Below are 25,298 nucleotides of genomic sequence, written 5' to 3' on the forward strand. Positions count from 1 at the left end.
TGCATAAAAGTTTTCAAATTAAAGTTTATTCCTGGCTTTCGACTGTCAGACCGAACGAGCCGGCAATTTGGCAGCAACAGCGTCTCAGGCTGACTGACTGAGATATTGGCAGGCAAATTGGTAGTGGAACGAGATTGAGGACGAAAACCAAATAGAAAAATGGTTCAGGTGGATTTTTAGACTCGAGTGTAGGCTTACTTCAAAGTCCAACGAAATTGGTTTGAAAGTTTTAAAGTGGTTGGATTTTTCCTATTAGAAATCAGTTGTTCTGCAAACTAAGGAAGCTAAGGTAGAAACCTTGTGAGTATTAAATTATTATGTAACACTTGCAGCACTCTTGGAATTTCCTTTTGAAATTTTTAGTCCTTTTTAGTCTTGGCAAATATTTAAGGCCTCCATCAACATTTGTCATTCCCATCAGCGGGAGATTTCCATGGGGCACTCATGTCATTGACTTGCACTGACGCCACGTTGTGCTCTATATATTAATGCCCTACGGTAAAAGGGACCAAGCTCTTGGCCCGGCCTAGACCCCACATACTCCCGCCGCCGCCTCCGCCTCCGCCACCCAGGCAACCAAAAACACATAAGTAAAATCTGTAATAAACTTGTTGTTTTTGTGTGTTTGGTTGTGCGGCTTTTATTGTTTTATTTGTGTGCGTTGTGTGTCCTTACAGGCAAGTAAGTTTTTTGTTTTTCTTTATATTTATTCTTTTTGGTAGTTTTCCTTCTGCTTTTATTTGTTAAATTGTGTTGCGAAAAATCGCTGAAGGCTCAGGGGCGCCACAACAGAGCCGGGTCTCTTGTGTATGTTTATTTGGTGGGTTTTCGGTTCCGTTTCTTTCTATTTTTATATTTTTTTCTTCCTTCGTATATTTGGTTTCAAGCGTTCCGGGTGTTTGTGTGCTTGACTTTGTTTGGGGCTCTTGGTAGCCCAATTTCGGTTTTTCTCACAGCATCTTATCTTCCCTGTCCTGGCCTGGCCTAGCGTGGCCTGGTCTGGGACCTTGAATGTGGCCAAGACGGCACACGAAACAATTTTTAATAAAAAATTGAGAGACGAATGCGGATGGTTGGATTTGTCTTCCTTTGTTTGAGCTGGAGTGGGTTGCACTTATTTTTATTATCTTACTCATATTTTTAACCCTTTTGTCGTTGGCTTACTTTGTTAAGGGCCAAAGCTTTTTGTGAAATTGAAAAACTTTTTCAATAAATGTGCATAAATTGCTGCTGGCTCCCATTCTCACACCCACTCCAAAAGCTGTCTTTCCCGTCTCATATTTAGCCAGCCCCTGTGTTAAAATATTAGTTGTGGTTAATGTTGTAACTTTATCGGCCCAAAGCAATATCAGGAGCAACTGCTTCATTGTGGGTCAACAGCCCCGGCAAATTGTGTGTGGCTGACAGCTTGACTGGTCGAATGGACCTGATCCGAGCCATAGGCACTCATATTTCCTTGTCCGGCACATAAAGTGACACAATGATTTTCTAATAATTTGCCAAATTGCCTTTGGTTGACCATTAAATCTGAGATACGTGTCTGTGTGATGGCCAGATTATGTTCGCCGCACAGACAGACGCACACGCCCTCGAATTCCGAAACAGCCAGCTAGACAAAATTCTTCTGTCTTGGACATAACTTGAGACTTTTGGCATCCAGTCCAGTGTGGTGTCATCAAGTTTCTCCTCCATCTCTTCTTATTCTCGTTATTTCGGCCACTTAAAGCCATGGCTCTTAAAGTCCTTTTGACTCAACGTGCTCCACAAAATCGGTAAAATAAATCTGGGAGTAGTGCAAAATCAATAAGTTGTCTGGCTGCTGCGTTTTTCTTTTCGCTCTTTCAAGTGGTTTCGTATTGCAAGTGGAAAAACGAATGAAAAAAGCAGGAAAAACAGAAATATTTTCGGATTGGATGTCGTTGACTTGGCCCAGAGCCATTGTTCTGATGTCTGGTGGAAATTTTCAGAACCGAAATGTATCTGTACTTTGGCGCAAATACGATGAAGTAATCACTAACTGGATTTATTCAATAATAAAAAATATATAATATGAAGTTTTTCTTATAATTTGTCTGTTCTTTAACGATTTGGGTTTCTCCATTCATAGCATCTCGCATTTCCTTAAAAAATGGTCTGATATTTTGATTGAAGTTGCCAATGGTGCAACCATCATCCCATGGTTATGTCGTCAAATTTTGGCATTGGGTGGCTTTTAATTTGCATGGCTGAAGGCTCTTTGTTCCATATTTCGGTTGGCATATTTTATATCCGCAAGCGGTTTTATTTTCAGTGCTCTTTTGTTTGCCTGACTAGTAGATATTCTGAAACTGCTATGACAGCTACTCTGGGAACAGGATCTGGGCTTCAAGTTTGGCAAGTGTTGTGGCAATTAGCGTATGTGTCGGCGCATAAATCTGCCGAAAGGGCAATTTATCAGGCCAGTCACTTGTTAGTAATACGCGTCATTTACATTAACGCACATTACGCTCAATTTTTCGAGTATCAAATTATGGCAATAGCAGACCAAGACCACGACCAAGACCAAGGCAGGCGGCGGCAAACTTTAAATTTTTACGACATCATTTCATGGGCCACAAGGCAGCAAGCAAGCAGGCAAGGAGGCAAGAAAGGCATTGGCCCCAGGACGAACGAACCCTTAACGATTGTTGTTCTCCTTGCTCAACTTCAATGATAATTTGCCAATCCCACCCTTGAAAAGGGAAAAATATTACACGCATAACTGTCGTATTTTTTGGGGCGTCTGTGTGCGAGTCTTTCCTTTCGGTTTTTTGTCTTTGCCGTTGGAAAACAAAAATTAGGCCATTAAGGCATTTACCAAATGCGCCGTGTCCTCAACTGGCCTGGCTTTGGTATGTTCTGGCATTACCAAAGACTGGGTGCCTTCCGCTCCACTCTCCCTTTTCCAGCGGGGGCGTCTTTTTGGTGAAATTGAAATTAATGTCCCGGAAATCACAAGTTGAGCGCGCAACGCGGCCTGCAAAGGGTTCGCTGTTCGAGAGTACTTGAGCCATTTGATATATGCTGGTAATTTTCGTTGTATGCCGATGATTAGACTGGCAATTAGTGAATTAGCATACGAAATATGTTTAATGTGTTTCAAATGAGAGCTCTAAAGAAGACCCAGCTGCCGCAGAGGGCTTTCGGAGTTTTGTGGAAAATTGGGTTTATATTTTAAGTACAACAGCTTACGTTGAGTTTTCATTGAATCATGAAAACACATGCTGCTGAAACAATTCCTTTAAAGTCTTTTATGATATAAAATATAACTCAACAAACGAAATGCCCGAAGCCTTCCACAAAAACCCATAAAAATGATTCCCAAAATTTGACTCCGATGAAGTTTAACCTGAACAATTGAAGTCAAATATTTGAGCTTATTTGGTTAGCTACAAATCGAATCCATGGCCATCAGCTTCCATTGCTTTTGAATTGTGTTGTGAGCATTTTAACATGCCCCAGGCCAGGCTGAATTATTAAGCAATTTTTCATATTTTAATGGCAAAACATTTTGCCGGCAGACGACTACAACGACTACGACCAAGGAAAAAATGAGAGGAAAAAGAACTGGGCAAAGTTTTTAATTTGTTATGCTGCTTGCGTCCCCACGCTCACGCTCACGCCCACTTGCCGTTGCCAACACCAGGACCTTCCTCTTCCTTTTTTTGAATCGCCCACTTGGAGTGCTGCATTTCGTATATTTTATTTTTCAACATTTATTGTGCGCCTTTCTCCGGCTCGGCATTCATTATAAGCCATAACAATTTGACCGTGAGGCATAAAAGTGTCGAAAGTGCAGGCTGTGTGGGGGCGGTGAATCAGAAGGAGTCAAGCGGGTGTGGCTCGGAACTTTTGTTGTCCAACAATAGCAAAGAAACTGTGTATTTTTTATTGTGTTTTGAAAACAAGGAGCGCCAGAGTTATGCGAGGATCGCTCAAAAAAATATGCGGCAACTTATGCGAAAAGTGCGACGAAAGTTGCGACTGAGTTTAAAATTTATTTGATGGTCTGGCATTTAATTCGATTCAAAATATGAACACCACTTATGATGTGGTAATGAGCAGCTCTCTGGCATTTCCTTTTTGACCTGCATAAATAAACGCAAGCCTGCGTAACCCGCTTCGTATCGTCCTTCATGAAATTGCTAACCAAACTTATAAATCCCAGATATCCTGACCCTAATGCCACGTTGAATACGAAATGATGATGCTCGCAGTCGCCTTCTCTGTCTGAGAGAGTCGCGTATCTGCGAGGAGCACTAAAAGCCAAAGCCAAAGTGTGAAAATAAAAACAAACAGCATCGAGGCAGCTGGCAGATAACTGCCACCGCGGCACTGCATCCCTAACATCCGCCCTCCAGGCAACACCAACCAACAAAAACAGAGCCAAACCACACCAAACCAAAACAAAAAAGGCCAGGAAAATCGATGCGAAAGTGTTGGCTGTCTAAAAAAGTTTCCTTCCTACACAAAACTCAGGCGCATACATAGGCGTCTGGTGACTTGTAGGTGGCGCCTCGGGGGTCCTGAGCTGCGATGATGCCAGGTTAACAGTGCGTATACGTAACCCAGCTGAGTGGCTGCTAAATATTTTCAAGGATAACTTTACACATCCCTCTCAAACATGTGCATACAGAATAGGGCGATAGGTATGTGTACGCGACCCAAAACTTTGTCGCCCAATTGTTTTTGCTTTTCCGCCACCTCTCAGGGATTATCATTCGTTAGGGGCGCACTTGAAAAAAGGACACAACAACGAAGTTGCACCAGAAAAAAAATTCTCGAGGATAAGCGATTATCTACAGCTGGAAATGGAGGAAGTATTGTATAAGTAAGCTGGTTAGAGGATTATGTTAATTATAAACAAATCAGAAATTTTAGTAGCTTCTTGGATACTACTTATTAGTTTTAAGTTGAGCATAGTCGAATATTTTGGTACTATATTTAAAGTATATATTTTGTATAAAAATTGAAGACCTTTTTCAATAAATATTTAATATTATAACTTTTTAAAATTTCCTCACTGCAATTTTTCTGTATAAAATATAAATGAAAAGTTTTCCCGAAGCCAAAGTTAACTTCAAAGCCAATACAGGAAGTGCTAGAGGTTCTGGTTAGCCTTGCTATTTCTATACATTTTTCCTTTTTTTATGAATAGTTGAGGCCAGACCTTGAAATCCGATCCGCTGGAGTCGCCCAACTACTTTGCATATTTTCACTATTTCTCTTTCTGGTTTGTCGCCCAGATACGTGACTTGGCATTTTAAGGGTCGCCCAAAGGCATCCTAGATAAGTTACTAATGGAAAAAACTGAAAAAGCGAAAATATATGCATGTCGGGCAATTATTCTTTGGTAAAAGCTCAACGAATCCCCGACGCATTGCAGCTGTGGATGCAACATGAAGCTGCAACATATGCAGGAAACAGGCCTCTGGCTTAAGCCGGATAGCGTTATTTTTATGACATTTCCGATGAATACAAAATGCTTAATTAAATGCCATTGAAGGCAGTGTCGTCGCTGATACCTCCCCGTTCTATACTGCCCCATCTCTTCCGTCCTTGCTCGGGATGTGATGACACGCATAATTTATTCAATTTTCATGTCGCTCCGTGTGTGTGCGTGCGAGTGAGTCTGTCTTCTAGCTGAGTTAAGGTCTTACGCGTATCTAATGCCTAAATTACACATTCAAACACACACCGCACACACTCGCACGCACACAACTGCCGCAGTCATGTGCGACATTTGGTTGGCAGGACACTTTTTTTTTTTTTTTGCCAACGTTTTGTTTCCCACTTGGGCAAATAATGATCCCCAGGCAGGGTGGGCTTTCCATCCTAGAGACTCGCTCCAATCCCGTTGCGTATTTACTGCAAAGATTATTTGCAATGCCCTCGTTCCCGTTCCTATTGTGCGGCAATACCGATGAAGGGGAATAATGGCGGTAAGCAGGCTTTTTCGGAATGGCACCAGGACGCGTGTGTGTCTCAGCATGCGGTCGCTTTGTATACAACAAATCACTTTGTTGGCGCAACACTTTAATGTCAGGGATTAGGCATTAAGGTGAGACTTCCCAGGGTCTAGTCAACAAGAGGAACTTTTTTCTAGTTTCTAGACTATTTAATACCTGGTACTCTGCACCTAACTTTAATGTTTAAAATCAACTAAACTAAATTCCATTTATTTCTATTCATAGAAAAGCTTTCAACTATGCCTATATACCATACAAAATATATATTTGAGTACCACATTTCCATACTTGAAATCATTTTGCTGAAAGCAGACATTTCTGTGTTTGCTCAAGCGCAAGTCAATGTGATGGAACGGTAGTTGGTTTTCGGTAATATCAACCTCGAATGCCACATGCCACACGCTCACACATATTTGAACTAAAAACTTAAGCATAAATGCACACATCTTGCAGCATTATTGGAATACTATGTTGACACACATTTTTGGCCAGCATGTCAAGTGCGGAAGTTGAAAAGCTTTTACTGCGAAACTAAAAACAAAAAATGAAAAAATAAGTTAGCTCCATTTGTGAAGTGATGGCCAAATTGTGGCAGATTCAGGTGAGGATGTGGGGGGGGCCGTCAGAGCAAATACTTGAAAAGACAGGAAAGTTTTCGCACTGCAATTAGGAAAAGTGCAAGTTGATGTTGGTTTTTAAATAAAGCTAATTACTATTCCCGTAGCTTCTTTCACAAAGTTTTAAATAAAATAACGTTGAATGGGTCCAAAAAGCTCTTTGCATACTTTCCATGTAATTATTCTTGATCCCCAACCGGCAAGACGAATGAGCAGTGGACTGTAGAGTTATATGTTCTTGTCAGTTTCGCTGTCTAATTGGTACTAAAGAAAATTTACATTTGTGGAACTTAACGATAGGTGTGTGTGTGCATACATGTTGTGGATTCTAAAGCTAGTAGGTATAGAAAATATAAAGATGACAATATGGGATAACTTATAAACTATGTATCGATAGTCCATTCCTAAACATCCCGGGCCACCCTGAAACACGGTTTCTGAACTGAGTAGTTTCGCAATTTTCGTTATTGGCCGGGTTTTGAGCCGGATGATCCGGACTGCTCGAACCTTATTGTCCTTTCCTTGGAAAGTGTCGATCACCTTCGCTAGATGTCATAATGCTGGTGGTGTGTTGGACTCCTTGACGAGCGCAACGCTGCCGATCGAAATGTTAGGGGTTGGCGTGGTCCACTTAGGACGCTGCTGATGCTTCGCCTCTGCTGACAACTGCGAATGTTGGATTCGTCCACCTACTCTTAGCAGGTTGTCCTTGTCGATGATTGGTGAGATCTTGACCAATTGAGATTGGTTCCCTAGAGCCTTGTTTGCGCGTAGTAACTGGATCTCCTGTTGAAAACCAGCTTGAGCGTGTTGCAGCCACCGAGTCCTTGCTGCCTTGATCTCATCGAATGTTAGAGAATTCGATGTTTGTTTCGAAGATGGGTGCTTCATGCGATGAATGAAGCGCAAAACGTAAGCAAGTGTGTGTATAAGCTTCAGCCAAGATGAGTTGCGATTGAGAAGCTTATACCATGGGTTGTCCGTCGTGACATTCGTCTGCGCAGCTAGGTAGTTACTTTTGACTTCACCATGTATGCGTTTGTCTGAAAGAGAAGTACTGTGGTGAGTATTGTTCAATTTCACCAAGAATTGATCCTTGTCCCTCAGCCATGAAGGACCCTTCCACCATAATTGGAAGTCAATGAGCTCGGATACTCCCAAGCCACGGGATGCGCAATCCGCTGGGTTCGATTTTGAGTCTACATGCCGCCATGCACGCTTCGGGATGGTTTCGAGGATTTCTGAAGTGCGGTTCCCAACAAACGTCTTGAGTTGGGCTGGTAAATACGATAACCATGACAGGACTATCGTCGAATCACTCCATGCGTAGATCGTTACGTCGTTGTTCATTAGTCCAGCTTTTATGGATTGCAGAAGTTGACTCAATAGAAGTGCGCCACATAGTTCCAGGCGCGGCAAAGACTGCTGCTTCAAAGGTGCCACTCTGGTTTTTGCAGCAAGTATGGCGACCGAAATGGTTCCATCGTCGTTAACCACTCGGCTGTATACCACCGCTGAGTACGCCTTGGTGGATGCATCTGAAAATCCGTGCAATTCGATTCTCTGTTTGTCGCTTTTAACTAAGCGCGGTATCTGGAGCTTGTGAAGGTTGTCCAGATCAGCTCGCCATTTGAGCCAGTTGTTTGCTAGTTTGCTCGGTAGTTCGTCGTCCCAATTCAAATTCAACAGCCAGAGTTTTTGAAATAGTATTTTGAATTGAACTACGATTGGTGCTAATAGACCGAGAGGGTCGAATATACGTGAGACATCCGACAACACTTGCCTCTTGGTGCAGCGAGGGTCTTTCGATAGGTTTACATTGTACGCCAATGTGTCCTCTCCAGGGTGCCAATGCAGCCCTAGCACTTTGACTGGTGATTGTGAGGAATCCGTGTTATCCTCCGATTTGATGCGTTTGGTATTCGATACCCATTTCCCGAGCTCTAGGTTAGCACAGGACATCAGTTGGACCAGTTCGTCCCTGTTGCGTAGCAGCTCATCCTCACTATTTGCTCCAGTGAGAACGTCGTCGACATAGAAGTCCTCCAACACGATTTTTGCTGCGTTCGGAAACTCGTGCTTATGGTCAGCAGCTAGTTGCTCTAGCACTCTGACTGCTAGAAATGGTGCGCATGATGTTCCATACGTCACCGTGCATAGTTGGAAGTGCTTGATAGGATCTGAGGGATCCTCTCTCCATACGATTCTTTGATAGTCTCTATGTTTTTCGCTCACCCATATTTGACGGAACATCTTGACTATGTCCGCTGAAAAGACGTATTTGTACATACGGAATCGCAAGCACACAGCAAATAGGTCTCGCTGAATACTCGGTCCGATTGAGAGCGTGTCGTTTAACGCCATGCCTTTGGCGTCTTGATATGATCCGTCGAAAACCACTCGAAGTTTCCGACCCAATACGGGATGATGTGGCAAGTAGAAATTCCTACCCTTGGGAATTTCGGTCGGTGAGATTTCTCGCATATGTCCTAGCTCCTGGTATTCCCTCATGAACTTTACGTAGTCGTTACGTAATTGTTGATTCTGTGCTAAACGTCGTTCAACTGATTTGAACCTCTGCAGCGCTCCTTGAAGTGTATCTGCGAATTGTGTTTCGGATACTTTAAACGGAAGTTCCACTATGTACTTGCCTTGTTCGTCTCGAGTGTGTGTTGCAAGAAAGTGTTTCTCCACCTCCTCGTCTTCAGGTTGAACTTCTGCCTTGCGTTGTATGCTCTCCAGCTCCCAGAACCTTCTGAGATAAGCATCGATGTCTATTGTCGTTGTGAGTGCCGTAGCGCTGCATGCGCGTGATGAAAGCAGTGATGTAATTACCCATCCGAAAATTGATGATATAGCAATGAGCTTTCCTTTGTCGTCGTAGATTTTTCTTCCAGTTATAACACTCCAAACGTGTTCGCTGCCCAAAAGAATGTCAATTGGGGCATTCGTGCTAAATTGCGAATCTGCCAATTGCAGATCGTTGAAAACTCGAAGTACAGACGCGTCGATGGTCTGCCTTTCCAATGATGACGTAATCTTTCCAAGCACGTGAGCCTGGACTACCAGCTGATCTTGCGAAATACGGGATTGGATGCTTATAGTGCTGCATCCCCTTGTAGTGTCTGCTTTGGTTGATGAAATTCCCGTAACCAGTATGCGTGATGGCGTACGAGCCAAACCAAGTGTTTGTATACAGCGTTCAGATATGTACGACAGTTCTGAACCCGTGTCCAATAGGAGTCGGCATGCAACCAAATCTCCCTTTGCGTTGCGAACGTTGACCATGGCCGTCGGCAAGGTGCTCCTGTTCCATCCAGTTGATTGTTGTGAATTTGCAGTGCCTTGTGCACATACCATTGCTGCAGAACCTTCTGCTTGTGCGATGTGACTCGTAGTCACCGTTGAGATGTGTGCGCTAGGATCCTCCTGATCCTCACCAGTTTGAGAGATTGTTCCAATAGCCTGTTGCGTGCGTTGCAGGTGCAACAGTGAGTGATGCTGACCTTTACATTGTCTGCACTTGAACGTAGATTTGCATTTTCTGACCCCATGACCAGGATTCAGACAATTGTAACATAGAGCGTTTTCCTTGGCAAACGAAAACCTCTGTCCTGCTGACATATCCAAGAATTGTTGGCATCCATACAGACGATGCTCTGTAGAATGACATTTGCTGCACTTGTTTCCTTCAAGTACAACCAGCGAATGTGTGACCTTCCTTCCCTTGTCACCGATTGAGGCTGTAGTCTTGCCTCCGATTGTTTCACGCTTGCTGAGCTCTAGTTCCTCGCAACGTGCATCCAAAAATTTGAAGAATTCCTCCAGTGTGGGTGAGTCTGTCTCCACACTGCGCTCGATCCACCTGCGTCGAGTATCTGCATCCAGCTTCTCCAGCGTCAAGTAGATGATCCAACAGTCTCGTCCTGTTTCCTCTATGGCATCCAAACCACGCACTATTTCATTGGCGCCGTCTGACACCTTCCGTAATGTTGCTGTATCCGACCTTGTTGTTGTTGGCAGCTTCATAAACTGCTCCAATAGTGAATTCACGATATGCCGTGGACGATTATATCTTTCATTAAGTCGCTCCCACGCAGTGTTGTAAGCTGAATCCGTAATAGCCAAATGTCGTACCAGATTTGCAGCTTCGTCGATCAGAAGAGATTTCAAATGATGAAATTTGTGCGTATTTGTCAAATTCGCCTTGTTGTGAATTGTGCTCTCATATATGTCTTTGAAAGCTGGCCACTCTGAATAATTGCCAGCGAACCGTTTAATTTGAATTTTAGGCAATTCGCTTTGAGCTGATGCCCCTACCATTTGAGCACTACCTGAATTCGCCGCGTAGGCGTCTCCTCCTTCAGGTCTCGACATGTTTGCAGTGGCTCGATTTGCCGCCAACTGCTCGAAGAGTTGTTGTTGTTGTTGTAGCAAACTTATTATTGCGTCGTTGTTTTGCAGCACGCCGCTGCCGTTTTCACTGTTCCCAATTGATGGACTAGGTCTTGTACCTACCATCGCCGAAAGTAATGCATGCGCCCTTAGATATTTTTCCTCGTAGAATATGTTGTCATGCTCCGGATCCACATAGCCATCTACTTCGTCGAGCATAGCTATTTCATCACCAAATCTATTGAAGTCTTTCCATGTTGTGTTGAGATGCTCCAGCCGCGAAGACACCTCTGCCCGTGTGGCGTTCGAATGTTGCGCGTCCTCAGCCCAAGCCAAGCTCCGTGTGATATTGGCCTTGAGTCTGGCGCGCCCTTTTGTCAATGCTTTTAATTGCTCCATGCCGAGAAACAATTACAAATGAGAACCAATGCACAGAAAACTACAAAACAAATCCGGATGCGAAGGACCAAACAATGATCCCCAACCGGCAAGACGAATGAGCAGTGGACTGTAGAGTAATATGTTCTTGTCAGTTTCGCTGTCTAATTGGTACTAAAGAAAATTTACATTTGTGGAACTTAACGATAGGTGTGTGTGTGCATACATGTTGTGGATTCTAAAGCTAGTAGGTATAGAAAATATAAAGATGACAATATGGGATAACTTATAAACTATGTATCGATAGTCCATTCCTAAACAATTCTTTATCTTCGCGTTGTAAAATGTGTACAAATATTTCATTTGAGTTTATTTTTAAATGGCGGTCTATTTGTGTCTGCTCAGCGTAAAATATTTCCCATGAATAGGCAGCTTTCAATTTTCAATTTATTTTTAAGAAAAATAAGGCAATGCGATCAAAATCAGTGTGTAATATTTTTCGCTTTCGCGCATTTGCAAAAATGTTAAACAATTTGGCCCATGGAGGGTTGATTTCCGCTTCCTGGGGTAGTGGGCTATGGGACGTGCGTCGCCCATCAACTGCAAATTGCGCACGCAAATTGTCTGCCGTCCTCCCATTCCCCAGGACCATGTCTATTTCGCGCCTGTAAATCGTAAATCAGCGCAGATTATTGTTGCTAAACCCCCTGCAACTCACAACCATTTACATTTGTATCTTTTCGGTTTTCTGTTTCCTTCAGCATCGTCTTTGCTGTCTGTGTCTGTGTTTTTCAATTTGGAGCAGCTTAAAGCAGCCGCCAGCTTTATGTGCTCTTGCCTTGCCGTCTTGCAGCTTTATCAAAGGCCGTTCTTCTTCATAAATATGCAAATTGTCTGCCGCCTTTCACGGCGGTAGCCGGTTTTTTCGGTTGCCGTTTTCGTTTACCGCTCCTAAATCGGATTTACTTTCACTGGCTTTAAGTTTCAGCCGCCTGTCGTGTACTGTGATTGTGTGGGTCCCTTTGTAGTCCCCAAAATATTTGATTATTCGCCGCCGCACATGGTCGGCTTGACTGGCATGGGTGTGTCTCCCTTCGCTGGTTGCAGCTAACGACTTTGATTGCCACGAGACGAGGCACGTTATTGCAAGTGCCCGTCTTGGCCACAAACAATACCACTGCAGAGGCATTGTTCTCCCGAAACCATCTCTACTGTGTATCTCTAGAGCTTCCACTTTAGCAATTTCTCACATTACTCATACGCACAGTGGACAGTTGGTTGAGTGGAAAAATAATTTTCGGAAAGTAAAATTTTTATTGAAAATTTAATCAAAACAGGCTTCAGAAGCTCACATCATCAAACATTCATTTAAATTTTGCCAAAAATTTCTTCTTTAAATACATTTACAGAAATTGTCAAACTGGAAAAGTGAATTCACTCTCGACTTACCTTCAGCCGGAGGCTGGAAGTCAAGGTATTTCAGTAACTAATTAAATAAATAATAATTTTGTTGCCAACGGAAGCTATTCCCGTAATTCTAATACCTCTTGACTGGGCTGAGAGACTTGATTTGAATTGACAAGAGGGAGGTTTGATGTGATATCAGGTTACCACAGTGCTGGCTTCTTAGCCGCACAGGAGGCACTTGCGCAACACCCTGGCACACTTAATTGAGTCAACCCCCCCGGCCCCAGGCTTCGAGAGTTACCAGTTCGGTCTCTAGTACTAGGGTTGAAGGGTGCGTGTGTTATCTAACCCAAAACTGGCAGCACTTTTGCTTCCATCTAATTAGATGTTGTGGCTGCATTAATTGCCAAGCGTCTGGACTTTACGGCTTTTCGAGGCGAACATACCTGTATAGGGAAAGTTTTATTGCCTTGGCAGATAAAAGTCGAATTAGCGTTTGCCTGATTTGCCTGTCAAATGCCTTTCAGTTTGAAAATTTTTGGCAATTCGCTGCAGAACTAGTATGTATTGAGGGTGTGTAGTGTTTCCATACATAATTTACACGCAATTATGTTCTATGTATTTCCATCAGAATGTGCGCTATATACTCGTAAATAAATAAATTGCCACAGGAATTTCATAATACTTTTGTGCTGGGGCAAACTGAGAGAAGCTTTGCATAATTCAGGCGTATGAATTTCATGTGCCAACGCACAAACAACGAGGCAAAAATCAATCAAATTAAACTCAACATGAAAATGAAAATGAAATTCATAAAGCTTCGAACTCAATTCACAGCTGGGAGCCGAGGCGAATGCGTCTTGGTTACCCGGCGGACACGGATTGGGGCAGGAAACTTGTGCAAGATTTCCATAGTTCACATTTTCAGCAGAGTTCACATTTTCGCAATTTAATTATCGATGGATAGAATGGCTGAAATGGTTGGCAAACTTTTGAAAGCCTGCCGGCTACTGGGAATTTCTAGTTTCAGCCATGGAGTTAGTTGTTCAGCCTGTTTTTGTTTCCATTTCCAATCGCAAGTTGGTTCAGACCTGCCAACCTCTGACCTCCCGGGAGTCCAGGACCTTTGGCGCTCTCTAACTTCAGGCCCGAATTCATTGAAGCTTGCAGTGCTCCAGACCACAATTATTCAGATGCCATTGTGTTGGTTACGAGTAATATTTGATATTGTGGTTGGAAATTGTTTAATTTGGAAAATCAAATCCAAATCAACCAGACGGCAGTTATTTGACCATGAAGTGTCAGCTGTTAACTGAATTATCAAGCCAATAATTAATTCGGATTCCATTAAAAGCACTCATAGGATTTTCCTAAAAATGTGAAAATGTTTAGTAAATTTTAATTGGCCAACTGGAAATCGATTGGGCAAGTGTTAATTATATCCCTTGGCCATTTGTAATTTCCATTTTGTCATTTATGTTTTTGATTAACTTGCCTAATGAACTCAGAAAATAATTGCCATTTGGTTCATTGGAGACTGGGGAAATGCCTCACAAATTGCACAATAAGTGGAAAAAGTTTTTCAATTTTCGCAGGTTTTGACTACACATCGAGAGTCCGAGAACAAAAAAAATTGTCTCGCAATTAAAGCAACAAATTAAAAACTGTGCAGCCAGATGAGCAGCGCTAAAATGTGAATGAATTAGCTCGATTTGCATGAAAATTTCATAAATATGTAAGCTGGCCAAGGAAGGACGCTATCCGCAATCCCGAGACCGTGCATAAAAAAGCGGGCGAAAAGCAAACAAAATTGCGGAGCCCCCAAGGTACGAGTAATCAAAGCAAAAATTACCTAATTAACCCTCTAAGACTACTTTCCAAAATAATTGAAAAAAACTATGCAAATAATTTTTTTTTAAGTAAATGAATGCTTCTAAGCTCAATTATGTGCTTAAAAATATCGTAGAATCTTCGGTTCACCTGTAAGGTGAGAAGAAAGGTAAGCGGGCCTGAAGGCACGCTTGGGGCTTTGAGGGAAAAAAAACATTTTCAAGTAATGAATTTTTTTTTTATTTTTTCTTATGCTATTCTTCAAAACAGTTTTTATTCGCTGTGCAGCATAAATAAAGACTGCATTCCCTGCATATGCATTGCATTTTTGAAGTTTTACAGGGATTGCAACTGTTTCGATCCAACCAATGTGGGAAATGGTTTAGGTATAATATCAATTAGGTGATAAAAAAATACGTGTTGCGGCATCCCTAATTTTTGCTCTGATATGATAGAGTCCCATTAAGCCGTGCATGAGATCTACGTCGCCCATGTGAGCATTATACTCATGCACAATTTGGGGACAATCAATTGAAATGTGTCGTTTAGCCTTTCTGTCAAAGCGAGAAGCCTTTCCAGTTCCTTCACGAGGGTTTGTTTTTTCGAATGTAACTCCAGAGTACATTGGTTCATCATATGAGGACCCAACGTACTCAGCCGAAAAACTCCTTGCAATTTGTTGATGGCAATATCGTTTGATAGTTTGCAATAGGGGATACGGTTTCCTCGCACCGTGCCAAGGCTATGAATACCTATCGCTCTTAGATAAACCATCAATGGCAAAGATGTATAAAAATTATCAAAGTTAGTTATGCGATTCTTAAATCTTTATACGGTTTTTTTTAAGCGCGATACAATGTTGGGTGAAGCACCAAAATTTGGGTGACCAGGTAAGACCACATTATCACCTGCACCGCTGTAGATCTCAAAGCGGTATGCGTATACGAATGAATTGCACAATACAAATAGTTATACCGAACCCGGTTTGCCATTTTCTATAATATTTTTAATTCTTTTAAGTAAAATCCTTCCATAAACAGACACAAACACATAAATTGCAATGAATTGTGAGGTTATCAGTTGGCAACAAAAGTTGTCTTGAATCCCCAAACGGGCCTCAAGGCACGTATCGCTCTTTCGCTGTCACAACGCATGCTTTTTATATATTTGTAAATCTTCAACTTAATTTTAAAAGTAAATAAAATTACATCTCAAAAAAAAAATTATGAGCTGGATAGGTTTTATACATTTGCTACTATTCGAACAGCAACACACAACATACCGCCGACCAAATTTTACGCGGGAAAAAACATATGCTTTATGTATTCCTAAGCATAAGTGCCGTTAAGAGCTTCAAAGATCTTTAAAGCTGAGATTTATAATTCAATATGCTTTTTATCAACCGCCAAAAATTATTTAATCGATTAAAAAGCTGTTAGTTTATTTTTTAGGGCCAAAAACGTAATACGTGCCTTCAGGCATGCTTACGTCTTAGAGGGTTAACATAATCCGCAGTGGCCAAATGAGGCGGCTCCTGCTCCTGTTTTCGTGAAGCTGTGGCTCCTTGCTTTGTGGGCGTGCCCAGCCGGCAAGGATGTCGTCTGCTTTGGCCGTTGATTAGCGCTGCCTTTTGCTCTGTACTCGCATTCGTGTCCTGCTGCCCCTCAGTGTCTGTCTGTGTGCCTGTCTGTGTAAATCCTCTGTGATAAGTTGTCTAGGACTGGATCCGGTTCACGTTTTCAGCTCGCTCTCTTTGATTAATATTCAGGCGTTTAAATTTCGTTTTGGTGTTTTTTCTCAGCTTCGTTTTCGTTTCTGGGTTTTTGGTTTTTGTTTATGCTTATTTTTATTCGGTCTGTTGATATTTGCTTTAAGGTTTATTTTTTGCTTTACCGAGAACTGATGCACTGTTGCACTGAAAATGGATTTGACACTTTAGCCGTGGCAGTTTTTTACCTGGATGTCAGGCCAGCGGAAATGAGCAGCTTCTTTCGTTCACATTTATGCATAGCATCCACACACACGCACACAAAAGAGGAAAATGCAAAAAATAGGAAAATGGGTGGCGCGAAATACTATATCCTGTGCGTTAGCAAAAACTCTATAGCTCAAAACATGGCAATTTTTTCAGGCGGAGAGCAAAAAATTGAAAATTAAAGGAGCCTATGAATGAACATGGAAATAAATATTTTTGACATGATCTTGACTCTCGAGAAATCCCAAACTAAAGTCCTATATATTTGTATATAAAAATATTTAGTTGCCAAGTCAGTGAATAGCAAAGTTCCTATCCCAATCCCAGATTAGACGCCTTGCTGTCTGCCAGCAAAAAGTTTGACATTTCGCCTTCCGCCACCGGAAGTGGCTCACACAGACACAGCAGCTAAAATGCCACCACACACACAAACACACACACGCAAGCTCTCAAACACGCTAACCACACTTAAGTACAGGCTTTATCAGCTACCTGGTCTTTTGATTTAGTTTTATTCACACTATGTCGCAGAGGCAGTCGGCGAAGATGGTGTTTTTTTTTTTGTTTGTTCACTCGGCACTTGGCACTTGGGATTTAAAGTGTTTTTACGTCACATGGGTCGCGTGTCGTGGCCACGAAGGATATAGTACTAGACTGAGCTGCTGCAGCGGCCAGGTCTTGCTTTTAAACCAGCCTGTGGAGTTCGAAATTCGAAACTGGTGCCAGGCGCCTGCGCGATCACTCTTTTACATTCGACAGGGCGCTCTTTTTCGCACGTGTCCTGCGGCTTTGTGCTCTTCATTCTCCAGGATGTGCTGACTCCTGGCTGCGTTTTGTTATTATTTTGTTTATGTCCCTGCCAGCGGGCTGTCTCTCTTTGGCGTGTGCGTGTTTGTCATCACCTGTTAGCATTTGCGAGTCCTTGAAATCCGGCCGAGCTCAAGTTGCGGCTGTCTAACTTACACAACCTGCTGGCCAACAAAGCCCCCCACCAAGCTCACACCCTCCTCGTCCTTCGACCTGGTCAGCCCGCCCAACCTGCGGGGCAGCTGCTGTTGACATTGTCTTTGCCATTATGTAATAATCACAAAGCCATACACATACGCACTCACGTGCCCATCTCGTGTTAAACTTCAAATTAATTGCTGCCGAAAAATATACTGGCCTGTGGGTTGGACTTCATGGATGGGCGTCTATGTATCTGCCAGGTAGGACATTGTCTGCCAGAACAACCGCAGACCCAATACCAAGCACGTTCCCGTTTAGCATGCTACCGGGATACCCTAAACAAGCAGCGAAGGTCAGTTGAAAAGGGCAAGGGATAGGGGATGGTAGTGGTAGTTGTCCAGGTGCTGGAGACGCATAGAAGTCATTAAGTGCGGCCAGTAAACTGCGATACGCAGACAAAGCTACACAATAGAGGCAATAGAGATACCTGGTACTTAAATGATAACTTTAATAATTTGTTTTAGTTTTTGAATTATTTAATGAAGAACCACAGTTAAAACATCGAGTTAAAGGAACTACAGAGCTCATTGATCGTATAAATTATAACATCAAAGGTTCTGTAATAAAAATATTAACAACTTTATGTTGTCCATCCCGTCTACGGTTTATTAGTCTGTAATTCATCGTTACAAACCGCATTTGTTCGACCTTTACAATTTGTTCTCAACACTGCATCTCTGCAGCTCTGTCTGGGTTGAAGAGTACCGTCGTGTGACTTGCTGGCTTTTCAGTTTGGGGCGTATTCCTGGATCCCCGAAGCTACCGCTTATAACAAGAACATCAACAACGCCGTAACGAGGTTCATGTTTAATGGCCGTGCAGTCGCAGCCTTTGGGGCCGATGTCCGGGCTAGGGTAGGAGCTTTATGCACATACTCCTGTACTCCGGGTGTCGGGCCAACAAATGCAGCGGCAGCAGCTACAAAGGCAGCCCAAAAGACATGCACTAATATCGTGCTGTCCGTGTTGCATTTTCCCCCCGACGGCCTCCCATCTGTGTGCCATGTTTTTGGGGCTTACATCTTGAACCTGACACAGAAAATTGTATTTTAATGACGGAGCAGAGCGTCACTGCCAACGACAGGACAACGAGTGCGACAACGACAGGGACAACGACGGGAACACCCAGAACGACAAGGGCACCGTAGCTAGCCCCCATTCAAGACGTTAATAAAGCGACGCACACCCAGCAATTTCCATGGGGGTTGCATGGAAATAGAAGCAGGAGGGCACAATTCCAAAATGAAGTTGTTACTGCCTGCAGTCCGGCTCGGGCTGGCTGACACATCTTTTTTGGAATGCCTGCAGCAGGTGCAACAGCCACATCACCTCCCAGCGAAATCCAAGTGCCCTCTGGCATGCATGTTGCTTCGCAATCGCACTGCAAGGACTCGAATTCCTGCTAAGTGAAGTGTCCCTTTCAACTGGCTTTGCATTTTATTAGGACGTAACCTGCACTATTGCAACACAAGCTAACTTGTTTATGAAGTGCCGCAGTCATAATTAAAATTAATGGTCATTTGGGTAATTGCGAAGGGAGTTTCCCATTGAGGGTTCTTAAAGTGGAATTTTGATCATGTTCCTTATTAATGCTGCATATTATTAAGTTCCCTTAACCTCAAGTAATTTATTGTTGCTTCTATCCGCTTGACATAAAAAGGACCATGAATACCCATTAAGTATTTTCTCAGAAATTCAATCAGCATTTTATTGGCATTCTGATTACAGCTGATATTTAATAAATATTTTTAATTTCAGTTGAGCCCCAGGAAATGGAGAACGGCCACGAGGACTGTCAGGACGAAGACGAGGAGGATGATGAGTTGGAGAACGAAGAGTTCGGGGACCAGGGTAAGGAAGCACTCATCGCATAAATCTGTGATAAATACGAAAATAATTCGGTGAAAGTTCAACTAATAAATGGCATTCGCCCTTGCCACTTTTTCAGATAATGGACTGACCGAGAAAACGTTCAAATTTGATGATTTCGCTCGCAGGTAAATACTTACCAACGCGCCTAGACCAAGGACCCATAATGTCCTTCGACTAAAGTTTTCGAATCAGGGCCAACCGCTTGGACAGCTTTAGGAACAATAATATTGCGAAGGATCCGGCAGCAGGGGAGGTGCTTACATTTTACTGCTGTTATTTGAAAAGTTATCATGGGGGTTCGGTGGGTGGCCGTTTTAGCGATGTGATGGCCGTGTTGAAAATTGTAATTGTGTTTTTAATTGAAAGGCAGAGGCACATTGAGGCGCACCAGAGAGTCACTGCTTGTGGCTACTAATTAAGGATTAGTGTCAGAAATTACTTGTGCCAAAAGTTTTATGGTCGCGAACTCGAACTCGAACTGAGAACCCACAATCCAGAATACAGGATCCAGGATCCAGATGCCGCGGGCAGCTTAGAAAATACAACAACAATATGAAGCGTACACCCTCCATTCCTCCTGCTCCAACAATTATAACGAAATGACGTCAAGTTGGTTGGTTTCCCAGTTGTATTTTAATTGCGATGCCATTGTTGGTGTTTCGAAATGTTTCGAAAACTTTTGTGTCGGCACCGCCGAGTATAGAACGTTTTGTGGTCGCTGACTTGGCTGGCTGCTTGGATAAACTCTTAAATCATAATTAGTTCAATTTAGCATAATTTAATTGGAGTTTCGCTTTGTAATTTGTTCACTCGATTAGATTGCTGCATCCGAAAATTGTTCGAGCGTGTACAGTAGTTCTGACGGACTGGGCAAGTATACCCACTCGATCCTTGAAGGCGGCGGTGACCATTCTCCATCGGATCGCCTATGGTTGCAAATGTTCCGGGATGCTGTTTCAGGTGAGTGGAATGCAACTGAAAGCACTGCGGGGTACATTTTTTCCCGCTTTACTTTTTTAATTCGATTTGGCGCAAAACCCCACATAAATCAAAGTCAAATGCAAAAACAAATGCCGCAGCTTAGCTGCTCATTCTGCTTTTTTGTATTGTCTGCCTTTTTCTTTTACTGTCGCGCTGCTTTCATTTCATTTTTATGGTAATTTGTACAAATTAAGCGAACCTTTTTCTATTTGTCCAAAGCCACAAACGATATTTACTGCGTCGCGGGTACATACTTGTAGGAATACGTATATATTTTTTTAACCGGGTTTCCTTTATTTTGTGTCCCTCCGCTGTCAGCTGGAATTTGAACTTTTTAAGCCTTTCACGCGCTGTTTTCGGTTGGGTCCTGAACAGGACTCGAATATTCAGATGTCTGTGTTTGAGTTTCTTTCTCGTGCCAACTTCCCTTGGGAAGAGTCTAACGCGATTGTCTCGGAGAATGGCCACTTCAGGCAGTTGTTTGAAATTTAAAGTGTCGCTTACATTCCCTTCAAAATTTAAATTTAAATTTAAAGGATTTTTTAAAACTTTCTTTAAATTTTAATATTTTTATGTCCTTTTAGAAGAGTATTTTATTTCGTACTCTGGCAAATTGCTTTCACTTTATTCTGGATTTCTTTTCAACTGCTTATGCTGCTTTTCACGGCTGGCAATTAAACTTTTCTTTTCCGGCAGAGTTCATAAATCACATTCAGCGCCAGGCTGTTCGGCCTTCGCTTTCTCCACCACCCCTTCGGGTGGCGTCTTTCCTTTTCATTCCTTTCTTTTTTTTCCCGTTTTCATCGGCTTAAAGCGGTGTTTAAAGCTTTCGGTTCCGGGCAAATGAACCCCTGGCAACCACTGCAGAGAATGGCTAATCACTAGAGCAGCCAAAAACGGCATCGCATTTGGGCGACAAAGCCAATGTCTAGTGTCTCCGCTGTCCATCTCGTCATCCAGCTTCCCTGTGTCCAGCCGCTCCAAGGACTCCTATCAGCGCCATCTAAGCCGGCTCACTGTCTGCTCTGCACAAGCGACGATTAAAAGGATGACACTGACGATGACGAGAAAGAGATTGGGAACGGGAACCAAGGCACTGGGGAAAAAAATCATTTTCAAGATTCATTTTTCTGTAGTGGTATTGCGGAAAAATATCCGATAAGGGTGTGTTGTACTTGCCACAACATTATTTATAATTAGAAGATGAAAGTAAAGTCTTGATCCAAACAGGACCTATAAACACTAAACAGTCTGTGCATAAGTCCTTTTTCCTCTCAGTGCCCGACTGCAGCAGTCGTGTCCGTGTGACCATCAAAAGGAGGAGACTGCTGCTTGCGAGCCTGGCCACAAGCAAAACAAAAGTAGCATCATATGCAAAGTCAAAACCACTAATGGGTCTGCGCAATCATAGGATAAATTAAATTCCAAATACGGACGACGACAGTCGACAACGATACAGGGGCTTTTTGTTCTTAGGCGAGAGGGGGTGCTTTGGGGTTAGTCCTCGGATAGGGTTTGGGCCGGACGGGTGGCATTTATAAAGTTTTTGCCAACTGCAAATGATATCTTGCTCAGAGAGCGACAACCGCAGGCGGTAACCGCAGAGGCAGGGGCTGAACGGAGCTGTATCCTTCGGCTCTGGATGAGGAGGATGAGGTGGCTGGCTGCTGTTGTGGCTGTCTTTGCAGAAACTTTTCATTTGAATTTCAAGCACACCAACCAGCCATCTCTTCAACATTATTTCTCTATACCGTCCCTATTCCCCAGGCCAAGCTGTTTCGCATCTTTCAACAAGTCTTCAGCGTGGAACGTGACGCCCATCAGGAGGAGCTACGTCGCCTGGCCATCTTTGTAGTGCGCAAATTTGTCGAGGTGGCCCCGTCTAATCCCAAAATCTATGCAGAGTTATTATTTTACAAAGGCATCAGGGAGGCAAATGAGCTGGAGACGGGCTATTGTGATGCCTACGAAGCGTGAGTATGGGTGGCCTTTGCATTGTCTCGTCTTCTGGGGTTAAAAGGGCCCATCATCACAATGGCCGCATGATTGACTGAGCTCGAGCCAGGGCTTCATCGTCTGTCGTTTAGTTGGCAAATGATAAATGATAGCCAGCGGCCAGACCAGAAACCCCGGCCGAGTCATTGTGTTCAGTAGTCAGTAGTCAAAGGGTCAGATGCGATAGACTGCTGTACAGTTCGGGATATATCTACTAAATTGGTTAACTATTCTTCCAGCGGCACCAAAGGCACTTGGACCGAGGAGCAGGAGTCGGAGTTGCGCTTCCTCTTCGAGGAGAACCAACGCAATCCCGAAACCGACAAGGGTAACTATTCCAAATTCAACAAATCAGAGATGCAAAATGCTTTAAAAATCCTTATTATTTAAACTACTGTACCATTATTCGTCCCTGGAGGATGACTAGCTGAAGTTGGAGCTGCTCGTCCTGAGTGCGAATTAAAACTCGATTCGCACAGTAAATGAATAGAAGCAATCAGTGTTGTGGCACTCGAGCCACTCCAACATCAGCAACCGGGATAGACAGAAAACAACAACCCAATTGTGTCTGCTCTTTCAGATGTGATTGATTGGATTCTCGACAATTTGGCCGACAAGACGCGCACTCGTCGGGGTATTCTGAAGAAGCTAAAGGAAATGGGCCTGCTGTTCAAGGCGCCCACCAAACGGTCAACCAAGTCGGCCCTGGGCGGCAAAAACCTCTGGCAGCCGGAAGAGGATGAGGAGCTAAGGAGCTTATATGATCAGCATCGCACCGAGCCGGGTAAGTGGACCGTCGATTTAGAGGACACAGACAGTTAAGTCAGGCTTATTTTATGGCAAAACGGCATCACATAATTCCAAATTCAAAGCTCAATTGGATGCCTGTTATGTAGAACATAAATCTAGTGGGTCCTTTAAGTATGGGGCTTCATTTTTAATTTGAATCATTAATTAAATCAGATTCAATTAATTATATGCCAATTAAATAAGATTAGATTATATATTTTGTTAATTAATCACAAACTTATGCAGTTTTAATTAAAAATTACTCTTACTTTCAGATTGCCTGGATCGCATAGTTGGAGAGTTCGAGGAGCGGCGCTCTAAGCAGCAGATCATCAAGCGCATGCTGCAGATTCATCTCATAGCCGATAAGTCCGAGATACTGCCCCCCAAATCTAGCAAGGGGCGTGGCAAGGGCAAGGCCAAGAAGCATTCAGAAAATGGCAGTGATTTTGAGGACATGATGGAGGAGCCAATGGAATTCGAGGCCGAGGCAGGCGACAGACCAAAAGCCGTCAGGAAGACCATCAAGAAGAGCAAGAGCAAACCCAAACCGAAGAAGCGGCAGGTGGTGCGGACACCTTTGGACGTGGGCGCGGTGAAAGCCCTACTCGCCCAGGTGGATGCGGAGAAATTCAAGTCGGCCATTGAATGGCTGCAGGAATGCTTGCAGGATGCCAGCGAGGACATGGAAGAGCCAGGCGAGGAGGACGACGGTGTGCCCCTGCTGGCCCTGATGGACGATCAGAGGGATGCCCTCGAGGATGGAGATTTTCAGAAGGTTCTGGTCGCACTTGGTATGCAGCCTCCGATTGCGGGAATGGAAAACTACTGGCGTATACCGACCCATCTAAATGCCACCGACTTGAAGATTCGTTCAAAAATTTTAGCAGGCGAAGACGTGGATGTAGAAGCTGCCGGGGAGAACGTACAAGAAATGGAGGAGGATGAACAGGAAGATGATGAGGAAGACGAGCAGGAGGAGGATGAGGAAGATGAGGATGAGGATGACAAGGAAGAAAGTGAGGAAGAGGACTTCCTGGAGAAGCACAGCCGGCAACGTCAAGAGAACATCGCCGCCGAGCAGCAGCGAAAACTGGACAGCATAATGTTCAGCAAAAGTGATGACGAAACCGAGGAGCGTGCTCCGCCCAAAGCCAAGGCCAAAAACAAAGAGAAGAAGGTCAAGAAGCAGCCCAAAACCAAGACCAAAAAGCCCCAGGACTCGGATGCCAGCAAGGAGGAGCGAGAGAAACCCTACACGACTGATTTATTTGACCAATTGAAAGCAAAGCGAGCCACTAAAATCAAGCTGGGCGATATGGTTCTAAATGAATCAACAAAGGCCGCTCAAGAGGCGGACGATGATGCATTTAACTTCAACTCGGAGGACTATAGAGCTCGTCTCCTGGAACTGGAAGATGAGGAGAATGAAAAAAAGGATGACGACGGAGATGCCGATTCCGATGAGGAGGAACAGAACAAAGAGAACACAACCAACAAGTCCTTGCAGCAGCCACCGCGTGCACGTCGCGTTAATGTAATTGACTCGGATAGCGACAACGATGATAATGATGATGATGATGCCGCTGGTGGCGCCTTGCTTGCTGACAAGACAAACAAACGCCCACGCAGCGATGAGGATGATGCCGGCCAGGATGAGGATGACAGCGACGAGGAGGCCAACTTTCTGGCTCGCAAAAAGCCAGCCAAAGTCGATGAAGAGCCGGCCAAACGGCGACGACTTGCCATCATCGATGACGATGGCGAGGATGATTTTTAATGCACTCGGGTTCATTTTGATCCTGATTTTGTAGCTATCCGGAATAAGGGTCGTTCGAATAAATGTTACTTTTAATTTGCATATCAACTTTTGTTTGTTCTTTTGTCATATATATCAGGACAAAGTCTAGCTCTGAGTCAAAGGAAGGGGCTATGAAGTCCCATGAATGTGAACTTTGAATTTTACTCCACACTTTGTGCAGTTTTTATTATTATAAATGCAGCTTTACACTTTAATTAATTAAAAGGTGACTTGCAACAAATGATACTCATACCAAAATTTGTA

At 43.5% G+C, this 25,298-nt stretch overlaps 2 protein-coding genes across 3 annotated transcripts in view; one reads left to right on the top strand and one right to left on the bottom strand.

Moving 5' to 3' along the window:
- Positions 1–17,283, bottom strand: part of LOC6502647 — a 31,881-nt gene extending 14,598 nt beyond the window's left edge. Inside the window, exons 1-2 of one of the 2 annotated variants that reach the window (XM_001953026.4) lie at positions 17,082–17,283; positions 16,103–16,529 (exon numbers count right to left, since the gene is read on the bottom strand). The gene's annotated coding sequence lies outside the window, so the exon portion shown is untranslated. The remainder of the gene's footprint in view (positions 1–16,102; positions 16,530–17,081) is intronic. The other variant, XM_032449890.2, reaches the window with a different exon arrangement.
- LOC6500366 (protein timeless homolog) overlaps positions 1–25,094 on the top strand; it is a 72,700-nt gene extending 47,606 nt beyond the window's left edge. Inside the window, exons 12-18 of the mRNA XM_001953024.4 lie at positions 19,355–19,447; positions 19,545–19,593; positions 20,287–20,428; positions 22,217–22,422; positions 22,684–22,772; positions 23,025–23,228; positions 23,509–25,094. Of these exons, the coding sequence (XP_001953059.3) occupies positions 19,355–19,447; positions 19,545–19,593; positions 20,287–20,428; positions 22,217–22,422; positions 22,684–22,772; positions 23,025–23,228; positions 23,509–25,013 (2,288 nt within the window). The 3' untranslated portion in view covers positions 25,014–25,094. The remainder of the gene's footprint in view (positions 1–19,354; positions 19,448–19,544; positions 19,594–20,286; positions 20,429–22,216; positions 22,423–22,683; positions 22,773–23,024; positions 23,229–23,508) is intronic.
- The last annotated feature ends 204 nt before the right edge of the window (positions 25,095–25,298 follow it).

This window comes from Drosophila ananassae, chromosome 2L (assembly GCF_017639315.1).
Source record: "Drosophila ananassae strain 14024-0371.13 chromosome 2L, ASM1763931v2, whole genome shotgun sequence".
NCBI lineage: Eukaryota > Metazoa > Arthropoda > Insecta > Diptera > Drosophilidae > Drosophila > Drosophila ananassae.